Raw genomic sequence first — 16,258 nt, forward strand, 5'->3', positions numbered from 1 at the left:
GTGGGAAGAGTAGACGTGTCCATGCCAAAATCAGATGGGCCACGAAGCACAAAGTCATCAGGGATATCACAGAATGGTACCGGCCACTGACAGAACTCCCAAATTTCAATACTAGATGGGATCTTAGAACTCACCTAGTCCAACCCTCTCATTCTGCCGCTGCTGAAACAAAAATTCAGAAAGGTGAAATACTCTGTCAAAGTTTTACAGCTGGGCAGAGACAGAACCAAGACCACAAAAAGGCTTTTTTTTTTTTTTTTTTTTTTTGCCACTTGGAGGTGCTCCTTCATTATGAGAACGCCAATAGATGCTCTGTCAGGCAAACTCTATATCAGAAGTAGTAAAAGAATTTCAGAAAAAACTTTGGTGCTGGATACCTAAAATTATCAGGGAAAAGGGAGGGCAGTGTGCTGACTTTCTTTAAAGAATGTCACTAATTACTGGGCAGGAGAAGACTATGGATGCATTAGGCAAAGGCTTCCCTTGGTACTTTAGGGAACTGGCTGGTATTCTCCATGGGGGCCTCTGAATGAGGCTTAAGGAGACTGAATGAATATTAAAGGAAAATAGCCCTTCATATTTTAAGCTGTGGCTCAATTGTCCAAATGAATAAAGATACATGCTATGTAAGATAATGTGCATGTCCCTGTGCGTGTGTTGTGTGTGTCTGTGTGTGCACATGCATGTCTGGGCATGTGTGTCTCTGTGTGTTCATGTGTGTTTGCGTGCACACATGCATGTCTGCATATGTGTGCATTTGTGTGTTCTACATGTGTGTCCCTGTGTGTATGCACGGGCACATGCTCAGCCCCCAGCTACTGCAGGTGAGTGCACTCTTGACACTGGAGAGAATTCTGGGCTGATTTGTATTGTCATTTACCAGCTTTGCTTCTTGAGCAAGTTACGTTGTTTTTTTTTTTTTCGTTGTTTTTCTGAACCTCAGTTTTTTACCTATTAAAATGGTGTGTGTGTGTGTGTGTGACTCTCACTATAAAAGGGAAAAGCAGTGTGTTTAGTCACTTAGTCATTTTAGTAATTAAACTGAATTGACTCTATTCACACAAGATTTGGTTATCTTTTATTGTAGATTCTTCAACAAGATTGGCCTCCCAAAGAGCCAATTGTGATATCTAAACTTATCGACAGCCCTCATGAAAATATGAATTGCCTTGATTAATCCTTACAGCAACTCCATGAGTGAGGAGCAGTTATCTCCGCTTTACATCTTAGGGAACGGAGATTGAGAGGGGAGGTAATCTGTCCTGAGTCACCCAGAGAATTTCTGGAGATCTGGGACACAAACACACACCTGACTCCAAAGCCAAGCTTGCAACCGTTCTCCTTCACCTACCTCACCACGGCCCAAGACTGTTGGTGGTTGTGCAGTCGGCAGCATTGGTATCTGGTTCTCTTTACCCAGCTAATGTTTGCCCTCTTCCTTGACACATCCGTTTCTCCTCTATATCCCGGCTCATCCACAATTTCTTAAGGTCATCCCTCCATTCTGCCTGGGTGGCTCAGTCGGTTGAGCGTCTGACTCTTGGTTTTGGCTCAGGTCATGATCTCAGCGTCATGAGATCGAGCCCTGCATTGGGTTTGGCACTCAGCGCAGAGTCTGCTTGAGATTCCCTCTCCCTCCGCCCCTCACCCTGCTCCTGCATGTGCGCGTGCGCGTGCTGCTCTCTCTCTTCTAAAATAAATAATTTATTTATTTTTTTTTAAAGGAGGACTTGGGGACAATTCAAACTGGACGTACAGTGAATGCTAGCCTCACTTGTCAGTGCAGCTGCTGACACATCTTAGAAGCACCTGATGGTACTGGACTCGCATCGCAAGCATCTGACAGCTGCCTACCTGGCTGTGGGCTACTGCTCCTGGTGTTCTACCCAGGAGGCCACCGAAGGAGAACCGCCGGGACAGGACTGTTGGATCCCTACCGAATCTCCAGAGTCTCATGAATCCTTGAACTCTTCAAACATTAGACTCTACCATTTGGGTTCCCAGAAACAGTACGGTCATTGGAGGCCCAGATACTGAGCTATGAAGTTTAGGAAAAGCAGGGGAACAAAAAGACTGCCGGGGCGGGGGGGTTACCTCGAAACTAATTTAAATATAATCAGTGAGAAACAGAAGCAAAATCCTAGTTCCAAAATTATTATTTTTGTTTAGCAAGATACATAGACTCAGTTTCGCACAGAAAATTGTGTAGGGAAAAGCCTCTCAGTAGAGCTGTTTAAAAGCAATTTAATATTTTTAATAAGGCAAACGGTTCTGATTCTCAACTCTTTAGCCATGAAATCTTAAAATCTAATGAAAGTCTGTTTTCAATAAATGCTGCTTTACAAATTTCATTGTCCATTTAACAACTAAAGAATATTAACATTCTTTAGACACTTAAATTTAATCGTAATGACAAATATTAAGCTCTCTAACTGCCCTTCATGTGATTTAGTGCCCATAAAATATGGGTTTGCTTTTCTGATATTTTGTCTCAAAATTGTAAATAAGGTCAATTTACCCAGCAGCCTGCAAATTTCTGAGCAATTTTGTATTATCCCCAAGCAGTCATTTAGAAACATGAAACACAACATACTGCATGACAAATAAGAACACTTGAGAGGTTTTACATTTCATTCATTAACAACAGTTCTTCAAAGGATTTGGGCAAGAACTTGTCCCATAGAGAGAGTGCTGAAACTGTGGTACCAGAGAGGTGACAAGACCAGCGTCCCTCAAGGAGACACACGTGGCAGAGGTGGGGAGCAATTTTCCTCATTTTGAAACCTCTCTCTCTTAAGGGAGGTAGTTAGCCCATTGGACTGGTACTTGGTAGATTAGGACTGAGCGCTCTTCCAAAGCCAATACAGCCTCACCAATGCTCAGGTTCTAGAAGATAAGGATAATCATAACACCTATGACCCACGATGTGGAGAGGATTTAATTCAACATTATATATGGAAGTGTTTGCAAACCCAAATCCGCCCCTTTAAAGTAAGGGAGTATTAACATCTTTAGCATTGTTTCACTCTATACCTATTTTGACCAGGATCACAACTTTGGTCTTGTGCCTGGCATAATCTCTCTCACTGTTTAAAGCTGCCCTTTGCCACCATAAAATGTCTCCTCTGGTCTCTGGGAGTTACTAGAATGTGTAAATAAAGCAACACAAACCCACTCCACTGCTAGAAAACAAACTGCATCATTAATGGGTCTGTCGATGGTGTCTTCTTGGCCACAGCCCAGCGCGGCCCCTACACATACTTCTTGTCTCTCTCCACAGCTTTGTTGTTCTCCACGACAAGCTCACCATCATACATACACTTTATTTCCTTATTTGCCTTATTCGCTATCTCCTTCAGCAGGATGTAAGCTCCACTTGGGTAGGGCTGTCTTTCTGTTTCACGTGCTGTCGTATCTCTTCCACCAAGAACAACGATTGACATATAGAAACATGAATTAATGATCTCCAGCTTGTGACCATTATATAAATGCTCATATATCTTCAGCCCAAGGAAACCTGGGAACCATTGGGAATGGTTCATTAAAGTTTGTGTTGCTTTTAATGTTTTTAATGTGCTGATTCTGGTATATCAAAGCTCATAAAACAATTTTATTATTTTTAATGTTTTCAGCTGGCCTCATCAGCACTTTCTTATTTGAGCCAGTTTTGTCCTTTTAGTTTTTGTCTCTGTGAAGACGGAGTATAGCTCGTATCTCAGATACTAATGTTAGATTTCTAGAAAAACATAAGCCATAGTGAGGGAGTGCTGTAGACTGACTGTGGCTCCCCACCCCCAAATTCATATGTTGAAACCTAGTCTCCAATATGATGGTATTAGGAGGTGGGGCCTTTGAGAGGTGATTAGGCCATGAGGACAAAGCCCTACGGATGAGATTGGTATCTTTATAAAAAAGACCTCAGAGATCTCTCTTGCTCACTCTTCCATGTGAGGACACAGTAAGAAGACAGCTGTCTATGAACCAGGAAGTGGCTTCTCACCAGACACCAAATTTGTCAGTGTCTTGATCTTGGATTTTCCAGCCTCTTGAGCTGTGAGCTTGTTTATACACCACCCATTCTCTGGTATTTGGTAATGGCAGCCCAGAGGGACTAAGACAGGGAGTTTTCCCCTCCCCTAAGTAGAATTTGTGGGTAAACTCCAAATCTATTCTCCAAGCAGTTTGCCACCATTTAATGTTCATAAATTTCCTTTGTATACTCAATCTCAAGAAACCAAAGTGTGATTATAAACAGCACTAATAATAAAGAGGCATGAAAGTTTTACCACCCTCTGTTCCCACAGTGCTTCAGAGATCTGTCAAATGGTTCTGTGGCAGATTGGAAAGAGGGGGTTGGGTTAGGAGTCATGGCCCAACCACCAGTGATGCTGGCTCCGTACTTTACGGTGGGAATCACTATTTTAAAAATTCTAGTTTTGTTCATTAGTTGCAACAGAAGATGAACCTGTGGGGAATGTTAAAGAGAAAGAACAAGTAGAGATAGAGCAGAAGAACTGGGGGGTAGTGGAGCCCATAACGGTGTTGCTTTCATGTATCTTAGAGAGAGACTTTCCTCTGTCTTTATAAAATCACACAGACAAGGGACAAGGTTTGACAATCCAGGAAAAAGACACTTCTTTCTGTTTTTAATTCCCTCAGGTCTCTGACTCCTTGAGCTTGAAAACAACTTCATTTTTGTAGGATTTTCCTAAATAAGACTCTGCTTGTAGAGGAAGAAACAGAATGTGATTCTATTTCCACTTCTAGAGCCAGTGCAGAGGCTTATTTGTTAGACGTTGTTGAAGAGTGTAAAATGGCACAGATGGGAGTGGTGAAGGGTCTTAAAGTCCCCTCATCCCACCTGGGAGTTTGCTGCCTCCTTTGTGACCTTCACTTGGCCACTTCTCCTGCCTTCAGGGAATTTTCCAGACAAAGCCTCGTGATTGGCTATCTGTGAGGTAGAGACAACAAAAGCTTTTAAATTTATCTCGTCTATTTCCAGAGAGAAAGACACAGTGTAGATGGAGAAGAGTGCCACGTTTGAAGACATTTGCTTCATCTAGAAAGTCTAAATCAGTCTCCGAAATGTGCAGGTATGCTACAAATACACTTATTTCCCTTTTCATTTTACCCTGGAAGTTCTCCGGTGCTTTGACACAGACCAAGTGGTCACAGTGGGAAAAGCAAGTGCAGTTTGGGCGGTGGTAATTTATAGCATGCAGAGAAAGGCACTCACCAGCACTGACAGTGATTGCTTCAATAAACTGCTCCCTCCAGCTGTTTGTCCCAACCACAAGGGCTAAGTTTGTCTTCTTAATAAGTTTGTCCACGGTACTCTAGAAAGGTTGGAAAGAATAAGATAATAACTGCTGGGTTGGTTAAGGCCTCGGGAAATCTAAGGCCTTGTTAATTCTGAAACCCCAGAGTTCTACAAGGGATGGCGGATGTTAAGCTCGGAACAAGTGTTGACATCAAACACTGTCACGATTATGCAAACAAGCATAGTCCTTGCTTGGAACCCTTCTGAAATAGAAATTTCTTCATAGCAGATATGAGCTTCCTTCACTGTCTAATGGCCAAGGAAGAACAGCCTCAGTGTTTAAGAACAGCAGATGTTGCAAAAGCCCACCCCTTCCCCTTGAATGCTTTATGGATTGGCTTCTCTCCTGGCTTCATCTGTAAGATGCTGCCTACAACTGAATTAAGATATGACCTGCTCAGCATTACATATCTCTGAATAGCCACAGTTGGTAGATAGATTATGAAACTAAAAACCATTATTATTGTACTTTTGTTTGTCAATGAAATGCAGCCAGACAGCAGAGCCCTAAGGTTGCTCCTGCATGCTCATCAATAAATAGATTTTTCTTTGGCTACTGATTTTGTCAGCCAGGCAGCTGTTAGAGAATTCACTCTAACTCTACTTCTGTTGCAAGCAAGAAAAGATGAGACGAGAACAGGTGAATTCATAGGGCTTAGGGCCCGTGGCAATTGGCATAGCTCTGAATTTCCCCATGCTTTACTCTTCTCTTTAGACTTTATTTTCTCTTTAGACTTTTTTTTTCTTAGACTTTTTTTTAAGCACTTGGTTTTAGACAATTAGCACTCTCTAGCTTTCTAAATGTCAGTTAAGGGAACAACAGGAATAGCCAAACGTTCACAGGAAAACTAAGGAAGCAGATGCACCCAAAGCGCTACCACAAATCATAGTGACTAGAGGGAGAAGGGTCACTTCCAGGACATGAGGCCGCTCTTCCCAGAGAAACTACCACACGGACTAGTCTACCACACATCTACACTTACTGTCAGAGCATCCTCGAATTCCCACTAATTGCAAAGAGGCAGAAAACACATATTATTTGTCTGAGGTCAAACTCTGTACATGTTTAATGCAATGTACGTGAATTGACTACAGTTTGGGAACAGAGCAAGTTATCAGCAAACTGGGAGCAAGGAAAATGGGATCTGAGCAGTCTGTATGGAAGGCCAAAGCTCAATCAGAATGTTAAGTGGGTTCGTTCAACAAGGGTCGTGTGAACATAGAGATGATAAGCACCAAAAGGCCCATCTCCCACTGGCCCACTCTGTATTTTCAACATTCTTTGCTTGGTTGTTTCCTCAGGATGGTGACCTCTCCACTCTGAGCCTGTGTCTCGAAATGCCAGTGCCCCTGATACCAGCTCTGTCACTGCTCTTGGCCACGATAACTTGAAGCACATGACAAGCATGTCTTTTCTCTCTGGCCTCAGCCCCATTTCATCAAGCACTCTGAGTTATCTTGGCTGATGCCAGTTCAAAGTTCTGTGGAGAATGTAACAAGAAATGACCTTGATCTTTCCTAAATGTCTTGAAAACGTGGAACAGGCCTCCCCAAGGGAGCCCTCTGTTCTGATGCCAAGGCAGAGAATCCCATCACCTGGCAGATAAACAATGAAGAGAGAAACTGCTGTAAGAGCTCAACACACAGACTTGCCTCAAGAAATCTCTCTAAAGAACAAAGTTTTAAAATAAATGAAAGTTAAAATTTATGTGGAGGAAAAACCCAGGGTAGATTATAAACTTTAGTCCATGTTGACCCTGGGGGACTATGGGATAGCCTGGGTTCTACCTGGGACTTAATTTGCATATGTGTCCTCCCTTGACCTATGGGAGGAGGGGGACTGACTAAGATGAATTTGAACTTGGACCTGTTCATCTATATTCTCCTGGAGGTTTCCTATATGCCAATGATCAACTCTCACTGCCCTAGACCTGGAAGCGATTGTTGTAACCTCACCCTCAACAGTGGGTATTAGGAAAGTCAAGCCCTTAGTCACAACATAGTAAAGAACCCAGTGGGCAAAGACAGAGTGGGACATTGTGAGGTATCACCCAGATTTGGGTCTTCAAGCAGTTCTGAGAGCTTTGAAAAAGGTCTTTAAAATAGCTATGGTCTAGAAAAAGAAATTTCTTAAAAGAATGACATAATATCAAAATTGATATTTGAGGGACATGCTCCCAATTTCCCTTTTGTGTTAACAGTAACTACTGATGAACTTCGAGGAGGTGGGAGGAAATAGTCTATGGGAGCTATTCTAGGAAGATAAGAACCCTGAACAAGTGAACTTAGGTAAAGAGACTGGGGGACTTTGAAATGTTCAGGTCATTGGAGTGGTTACCAGAGAGAACTCTGGACCCAAGAAAGCTTTGCTGCCTAGGAGACTGTGCCCTGCCATGCCCAACCCAATGCTTCCTCCAGAAATTTCTGTGATTGCTCCTTTTAGTCATGGGTACGTGGAAGGGGAAGGTTGAGGGTTGTCCCATAAGGGAGAGAACACACAATTATTCCCCATGAGAGCCCTGGGGTGGGGGCAAGCTTGCACCAGGCCCTCTGATTCCAGATGAAAAGAGGGTGAATGAGGAAGAGGGAGGTTGAATACATCTGGACAGACTGGTCCATAGAAATGGACAGTCTGAGTCACCTGTACCCCGCGATCACAGGGAACCTGTGTGTGTATGTGTGCCAGTCTTACGTGTGGAGTGAGGCAGGTTCTAGATCGAACAACAGCTGAGCTCTGATAGTTGGGGTCTGCCTAGAAAGCACTGGTCCTGGTCTTTACCCCTGCTCCTTCTTTCCGTGGGAATGAGTGAAAGAAACAGTGATTTGTAGCAGCCTGAAGGGGGAAGTTTAATTGCATTTTTATCTTAAAAATTCCACTTTGATTGCAAAAGACATTTTTTCTTTCTACCTGTCTCCTATCAGGCACCTCACTTTGTGGACCAATTTTAAAAAATAATTAATGGATCCAGCTAAAGGAAAAGACCACTGATATGAAATATCTAAGATAAAATACTGAGGCTTTCAAGTTTCTGGCCTGCTTCTCTCTTTTGAGATCCTCATTCTGGTTTTGCAAAGAGGAGCAGAGTCTGCTTTTGAAAAATAAGTGGGGAAAATACATCTGCCATCTGGGTTTGTGGTTCTGGAAAACCAGAGAACAACGTTCCTTTTCATGTCCCACTGCAGAAGTCAAGTGTGGCTCTCCTGAAGGGTCTTCTCAGACATTAGGGCTGTGTGCACGCAGTGGGATGGAAGGTGGGATGGGGGCAGAGGGAGCACCTAAGATGGACAGGAAGTTTCACCTCAAAATGCTAAGCTTACCCTAAGGTCCATCTGATTAACTTCTGAAAAATTACTTTCATCACCCAGAGAACCAGGAATCCAATTTTATCAGCTCAATTGTAAACTCTCTGGTTATAGGCACTATATACCTTCGGTATGTTGACTGTGCTAATAGGTCCTAGGATCTGAAGAGGCCTAAATATAAATGAGAACTTGTCAATGGGATGGATGTGCTATAGGGAGAGCTTACCATCTCCCCTCCACAACAAAAGCCTCCTAATTGTCAGCAGTGTGAATGCTTTGCTTCTGATAGATTTATTCCCTTCTTCAAATACAGCCTGGTCCCTTCCACACAGAACAATCTCTTGGAATCTACCTTTGCTTCTTCCTTGCTATCCCCTCGGACAACGTCCTCCCTTTGGGGCACCCCTGACCCTATGCAGGGACAGATGCCACCCTCTGGACCCTGGTTCTGATACTGTTTGGTTTGCAGGACCTCTTGGTTCCCTACCAACTTTCTAATTCTAGTTCTGCTCTGAAAAGCTTCTCGGTTAATGAGCCGGTTCCCGAAATTGCTAACACTATGAATAGTCTTGGTTCCAAGCTAGGCCTGGCCTCCCCTGTGGGCAGTGTTGGTAAGCATACCTTGAATTCATAGGATTCTTCAATGATCACTTCCAGCTTGGTGTGTTCTCCCAGAATGGGGCGCCCCATTTCTGCAATGCGCCTCTCCTCTTCCTCTTTGCTGGTCAGTGGTTGCCTGTCATCACATTCCTCTGTGAAAGGGGAGGGCAAGAAAGTTAGCAGTGTGCTCAATCCTCTTTGGAAATCCCTGTTTTCTGCTACAAGAAAACCAAGAAGGAAGGAAGCCCTGATGACCCACTAAAAGTCCCTCGGGCGAGATCATCAGTCGAGGGGAGAATTGGACAGAGGCTCTGGGCAGGGCAGGCAGCACATCACTGTTGTGCTTGTTGACAGCAAGTGGATATGATGACCCACAACCTGAGCATAAGCCAATGTGCAGATCAGGAAAGCAACATATAGACGCATGTCACCGAGAAAGTCTCTGCCTGCACATTGTCCCTGTTGAGGGAATAACCTAATTGTCCCCTGTGATGCTGGGTCATCTGGCTGTTTGCACACATTCCCTTAGCAGGTGACCAAAGGAACCACAATGAAAAATGCTAGAGTCACACAAGGGATGGAGGAATCTGGCTTCCTCCTCTCCACTTTCTAGAGGCAACAGAAAATGCCCCAGGGCCCACGAGTTGGCGGAAGGGAAATTCTGATCTTAGCCAGAGCCCCTGTTGCAAGTTAAGAAGCAAAACATCCATTCCATTTCACCAAGATGCCTGTGCTCTAGTGCTTCCTCTCTCTGGTGGAAAGTTTGCATTTGTTAGGAAGACCTTGACCACGGTTCATCTTAAAGTAAACAGGGAGGGCAAAGGTGAGGCCTTTGGGAGTTAATACTACTCACCATGTAAGCGTGATTATTTCCAGAACCACCATGTAGCTGACACTCCAGGAGAGGCTAGTGGGTGTTAAGAAAATGTTAATGGACTTGAGAGTCCATTAATGAGAGGAAGCTCACAGTTGGCTCCTCTCTGTGTGAAGATCATTAGGATAAATCCCAGACTGAAAAGGCCATGCACATGTGAAGGGCAAACAATGTTCCTATAATCACACTACCTCCTTATCTTTCAGGCCCAGGATGCTGGAACAAGACAGGCTACTTCCCTCAGAGTCAAGTCAAATGTACTTCATCTCCAAGGAAGTAGTATGGTGGTATGGAAAGACCTCAGACCTGATGCTTTTGCTTCTAGAACTTTCCAGGCAAACTGCCTGCAGTAGGAATCTATTGACTGAGGAAAACATGAGAAAGGGAGGGACTTCTAGCCCACTCTTCTTGCCTTTTGCCTTTAGGCATCAGCTCTGTAGGAGTCCACACCTCTCATTCCCTCCAAAGACATGGTTTCCCTCTGCTGAGGACCTTGCTGTGGTGGTTCCATTTGATGCTCTAGCAAATTTTGTAGAGAACTGGTTCCTAGGCAGGTGGTTCACTGCTAGGGCACGGAGCAGAGGGGCTAGGGATACTGCTAGCATTTTATATACCAAGTGTTAAAACCTACCCAAGGCAGAAGCAGAATGGAGCATATTAATTAATTCTTTAGTATGTACTCAATAGTGTCTTCCTAAAGGAATATTTTAGAATCTGCTTTTCTATTCCCAGTTTTTACGGGGCCCCAAGGAAATTAGATAAAGACTAAAAAATACATGATTTTGAACTGGCCAGAAACTGCTGAAAGTTAGTATATGCAAAGGAGAGGAGATTACTTTTAACTGTAAAAGTAGTAATGTGTTTTATAGTAGGCTCGGGAAGTTATGACCCAAGAGAGGGCAAAGGGTTACAACTGGTGTGCGTAGGATTTGTCCTTGAAATTATGTGTAGTCAAGGAAGTGGGAGGCTGGGATATGTGATGTCCAATCTACCCAGTGCTCAAATCAATCATATTGTGATTCCCACTGCTTTCTGATCCTTGAACCCAGGATAAGGTTATTGGTAGTTTCTTAGCAGCAGGTCACATTAGTGTCTTTGGTCAAAACCTTGGCTGAACATGGATGTCTTAGAGACGTACATCAAATGAAAATTATTTTTCCAGAAGAACAACTGGGTTTATTTTTGATTTGCAAAGCCATTGGGAGAGAATATTTATCATGGCTTCCTTTTCTGTAATTTACTGATAAATGGTAAGTTGCTTTAAATGGGGTTCAAGGCAATTTAGGTAGAAAACTGGGGAAATTACAAAAGAAAGGTGACGTGGTAGCAGTGTTTAATACCATATTTCACAAAATGAAATTATTTGGAACATGGTATTAGATAAATGGACATGGTAGTAAATGAAATCAAATCACAGTGATTAAAAAGGTTATTCCCTTTTTAATCATCTTTCAGTCCTTTGGATCAGGAAGAAATGCTTCGTTTGGTACCATTATGCCTGTAACTAGTTCCTGACATTTGTTCTATGCATATAAAGATCCTTTGTTCATTGTTCACATGGGAGGTGAGGCAAAGAGATGGGACAACTTCTAGTGCAGCAAGGTAAGGGCTGAGGGGTCAGGGTGGGGAAGCAGCTTGCTCTGCCTAAGGGAGTCAGGGAAGGCTTCAGGAAAGAGGACATATTTAAAATTGGCGTTGAAACCTGCAGAGAAGCTTGCCAGGGGAAGGTGGTGCTAAGGTTGGGGTAGGAGGTGGTAGAGTAAGAAGGGGCATTCCACAGACAGAAGTCAAAGCACAAAGGCATAATGTCATGGAGGAGTCAGGGCTATTTTCACTTAGTAAATGTCACGAACATTTAAGGGAGAATTCTATGTAATGGAGAGGAGACAACTGGATCGTTGCTCTACAACGATCCTGATAAATTAGTATCTATGGTGCAGATTTTTGGTACTGGCAAAGAAGAGAGCTGGGACTATGTTTTAAAAAGTGTCCTCTCTTTAGTATCTTTTATTGATTGGGGAAATAGTTGAACACCATTTTTTGGGATCGTCTATTATGTTTGTTTCCTTTTCACTTTATTTTTGTTTGTTTTGTTTTGTTTCCTTTTCACTTTGAATGCTGGATCAAATGCAGTCCATTTCACTCTGGCCAAGTCAGTTTCACCTCCTTATTTATGCCCCAGTGACAACATGCTGCCGTTTTAGTTTTGCTTCTCAGACAGAAAAGTCATTCTCTGTTTCTGTCTCTCCATACAGATACATGTATGCTTTTTAAATTCACCATATTTTACTGAGAAGTTGATAATCAATCACATAACATCACGGTCTTAACTAACTAACACAACCTAAAGATCAAATGGATAATTCATACCCCCTGTTAAAATCTGTACTGACAGGACATAAAACCAGCCTGTGATAAAACCACCAGTAGAGGACCTCCCTTCTTTTGAGTAATTGATTTTGCAAATGACAAATTACAGAAGCTAATAGGTACCTGGGATGTCTGAAAAGGCTGCTGCTCATGCTTTCTGGCTCGGCTGCTTTTTGAAGCAGCAGGGCCATGAGAGGTGAAGGGCTCAGAGGGAGAATCCCTATTAGAAAACAGAACAACCACATGCAGATCTGCACCTGAGGAGCTACTGTTGCTATTCTTTCACGTCGTGGCAATCTTTAATCTTAACCAACAATGTCAAATTCGGAAAGGGGTACAAGGCCAGTGGAGGGACACTTTGCTCAAGGTTATTTTAATCCTTCACTCAGATCTGTGCTGTGACAAGTCTGAGAGTAGAGACCTCTTGACAGTTTTCAGCACCTGACTGGCCTTGCTGGTAAAAGGAGACTGGTCTATTTATTTCCACTAGGAATATTCTGGAACAAGTCTGCAGTCAGGTCTTGGTATCATGATTATCGAGTAGGGAAGTGGCACGTGAGGATGAGGAAAGGAGGAAATGTTTCTCCCACCATGGCCAGTGATGGCGATGGGGATGACTGAGGAATGACCATCCCTGTCCTCACGCAGACTTGGAGATGCTGCCTGGGCTCTAAGCTTACAGTAGACCCGGGATGGTTGTGTGATCCTCTCGTCGCCCTGGCGATGTTCCCTCTGAAGAACCCCCACAGATGTACTATCACCCATGCATATGTGGATAACACTGCCTGGAGGCAAGAAGGGCAGGTTCTAGAAAGAAGGACAGCTTGCTTTTAAAGAAACGCCATTATACTTGGAATGAAAGACCTGTGTTTGAGGAGGGAGATTTGCAAGAAATCTGGAATCTATTGAAACTTGAGAGCGAGACGTCATGGTGGTCAACCTTCTCTGCAGGCCCGTGCTGCTCCCTCCACCAGGCCTCCTGTCCTGCGTGGATACGCATGTGTTTTGTTACGGACCCACCATGCTCAGAGCTTCAGAGAAACCACTGCACCATTTAGCAATGTTCTAGTGGGGACACGGGCCAAACTGTGCCACTTTAATGTCTAAAGACTTAAAGAACACTTGAAGGCAGTTAACTTCAAGCAAATTAAACTGTGGTTTTCAAAGACCATGATGCACTGAGTACCTGCAATGGTGATTACAGTAGAGGGAATAGGATGTTCTCTAGCATGAACTTTCCGGAAGACAGGTTGGCCTAGCGAAAAGGACAGGCAGAAAATCGTTAGAATGGACTGCGTTGGTTTGCTACCAGAGCTCTGTGGAATTAGTCAGCTAAACATCGCACCCAGATGCACACATCACAAGCAGTGTTAGTTTGGGGGTTGAGTGGTTAGAGGCCACCCCTATGGAGGCCACAGAAGTGAGCAAATAAATGGGTCAAGTGTGCTATGAGCCAAACCAGATTATGTGAATGAACCACACACTCCTCAAGAGGGGGTGCAGCTAGGTTCCTGCAGGCCTCTGAAGTGGAGTGTCCTTGTCCTTCAAGTTACTGCTTCCAGAGGCCTCGTGAAACAATGGAAAGCACTTAGTGTGATGACAGGTAACTTGGTTTTGAAGCCTACTGGTGCCAATGACATAACCTTGAGCAGGCCATTTCCCCAGTTTCCCCACAGGTAAATGGGGATATTAGCACCTGCTCCATCCATATTACAGGTTTGTTTGAGGGCTGAGTAACTTAGCATCTTGGAACATACTTATCTATTTCCTGAGCAGTCCGACTGGGAGAAGGTTTCATACACTGGTAGGCTTTGCAAGGGTATGCCATCATCACAGTAACTGTTGGGTTTTCATTAAACTTCTGGCTCAGTTGACTGCCAAATCTACCTGCTGTTGGCTTCTACCAAGAGCTACCTTGAACTGATCTGAGAATCGTGAGATTGGGACTTGGTGCCAACTCTGCCATATGTTTGCCATCGAAATTTGGGTAGAGCATTTCTCTTCTCTGAGACTCAGTTTCCTCAATTGTAAATGAAGCTAAAGTTGAAGGGGATTTGTTCCTCTACCCTGGATACTGGAGTGATTGAAATGTTTTAAAAAAGCCATGTACCTTGTTAAAGTCTATTATATGATGAGCATAATATAATTGGGAAAGCAACTTTTAAAGAAGTATATTGACTTTTAATATATAACTCTATGGCTGCCTGTTTGGGGAATCAGACATGCCTTTCTCCTCTCCAAATTGAACCAGAACACTTAATTTTTTTAAACAATACAAATTAAGGTGCTCTAGTTTCCCCCTTCCAGGGTCCCCCTCATTTCTCATTTGACTGGCATTCACACTGATGGCATTTATGTGGCATAGCTGGGCTTTGGATTGCCAAGGGGTTAAGATGAAGGTAGGAATAAAGAGACTGAAAGGGAGGAGATGAAAGTGCTGGGGTTAGAACACTCATCAAATGGCTGTGGACTTAAAGTCAGAGGGCCAGGCTCTGAATCCTGGATGGGTGATTTGGGGTAGATTAATTAATCGCTTTCAACCTTCATCTCCTCCCTATAAGTGAGAAAAATAAAATCGTACTCCATAAGGCTGAAGATTAAATGACATAATGGATACGAAATGCTTTACAAACTCTAATGAGCTATAATGTATAGGGGGTTATCATGTTATATGCCGAAAAGATCAAGGGACAATGAGATCACAGGTTCCAACAAGGGCCTTTCAAAGAGGCAAGGTCTAGGAGCAACACGTAAAGATTTGTAAATTCCAAAATCACCTCCAGCACTTAATGTCCACCACTAATGAAATCTCTGAAATATATTGGGCTGTGGACCAAATGACTTTTTCAATTTCCATATATCCTGTTTCAAATTTAGATTTTCACACTCAGCTGCACAAAACCATATAAAAGCTGCAGGCAGAGTCCAAGGGCTAGATTAATTCTTCTCTATTGCCCCTGCATCTCAAAGCCTCAAATTGACTTCAAAGAAAAGTTCTTTAGACTTAAAGCTGCTTTTCACTGTGTAGACCTAAGTTTTAGAACCTTCCCCAGGGCATCTATAGAGAGTGGATCCCAGGCATTCTGACCTGGATTGGGAGAAGAAGGGTCATATACTGTGAGAAGAACAGGCCAATGTAGAGATTCCCAGAGAGTTTTTGGAACATTGACTTGTTCTAACTGTATCAATTTCAAGTGTTGGGAAAAGGTGGTAACAATAGACAAACTATTATTTCAAATTGAAGCCGTAAGAAAGAACTTAATGAAGTAAGTACATGAAATGATAGAAATCTTTGGAAGAAGTGATTCTGTTCTCTTGAATGCAAGATGTGTCCTAGGCAGGGAATGTTGGACATTACCAGACAGATATTCTAGAACATGATATGAAGAATTCCTGAGAAAAGAAAAATAGGATTCTGTTACTACCTAGATACTTCAAATGATAGGGAAGGAAGGCCCTAAAAGCAAAATCCTGACATATTCAATAAGGAAAATAGGAAAATATCTAAATATATCAATGCATTTTAACAAAGCGTTCTATAGCCCAAGATTTTTGGTGAAGATCTCAGTACCAGGCTGCGTAAGGCTGAAGGTGTTGCTAGACACTGTACTATTTCTAAAATGGTTGACTTTTTCTTTCTAATTACTTCAGAAGCCATGAAGGCTGTCTTCCCCAATTTCTACCTTCCTCAAATCTCACAAGGATAACTAACTTAAAATAAATGGAAATTCCTGCATTAGATTCAAAACTCGCATCTTCAGCAGCGCACAGTGAGGGAGACTTGACCTGGG

At 43.0% G+C, this 16,258-nt stretch overlaps 1 protein-coding gene across 16 annotated transcripts in view; it reads right to left on the reverse strand.

Moving 5' to 3' along the window:
- The window catches only part of SLC8A1 (solute carrier family 8 member A1), a 380,628-nt gene that overhangs the window by 61,383 nt on the left and 302,987 nt on the right, over nucleotides 1-16,258 (reverse strand). For 15 of the 16 annotated variants that reach the window (XR_013441666.1, XM_078056234.1, XM_078056227.1 and 12 more), the window contains 2 exons: nucleotides 9,245-9,375; nucleotides 5,237-5,336 (listed from right to left, as the gene is read on the reverse strand). Coding sequence is in view for 15 of the 16 variants with exons in the window: in XM_078056234.1 (XP_077912360.1) it covers nucleotides 5,237-5,336; nucleotides 9,245-9,375 (231 nt within the window). In the remaining variant the exon portion in view is untranslated. Of the gene's footprint in view, nucleotides 1-5,236; nucleotides 5,337-9,244; nucleotides 9,376-13,653; nucleotides 13,723-16,258 lie in introns of all 16 variants that reach the window. The other variant, XM_078056237.1, reaches the window with a different exon arrangement.

Source organism: Halichoerus grypus, chromosome 10 (assembly GCF_964656455.1).
Source record: "Halichoerus grypus chromosome 10, mHalGry1.hap1.1, whole genome shotgun sequence".
Taxonomy (NCBI): Eukaryota; Metazoa; Chordata; class Mammalia; order Carnivora; family Phocidae; genus Halichoerus; species Halichoerus grypus.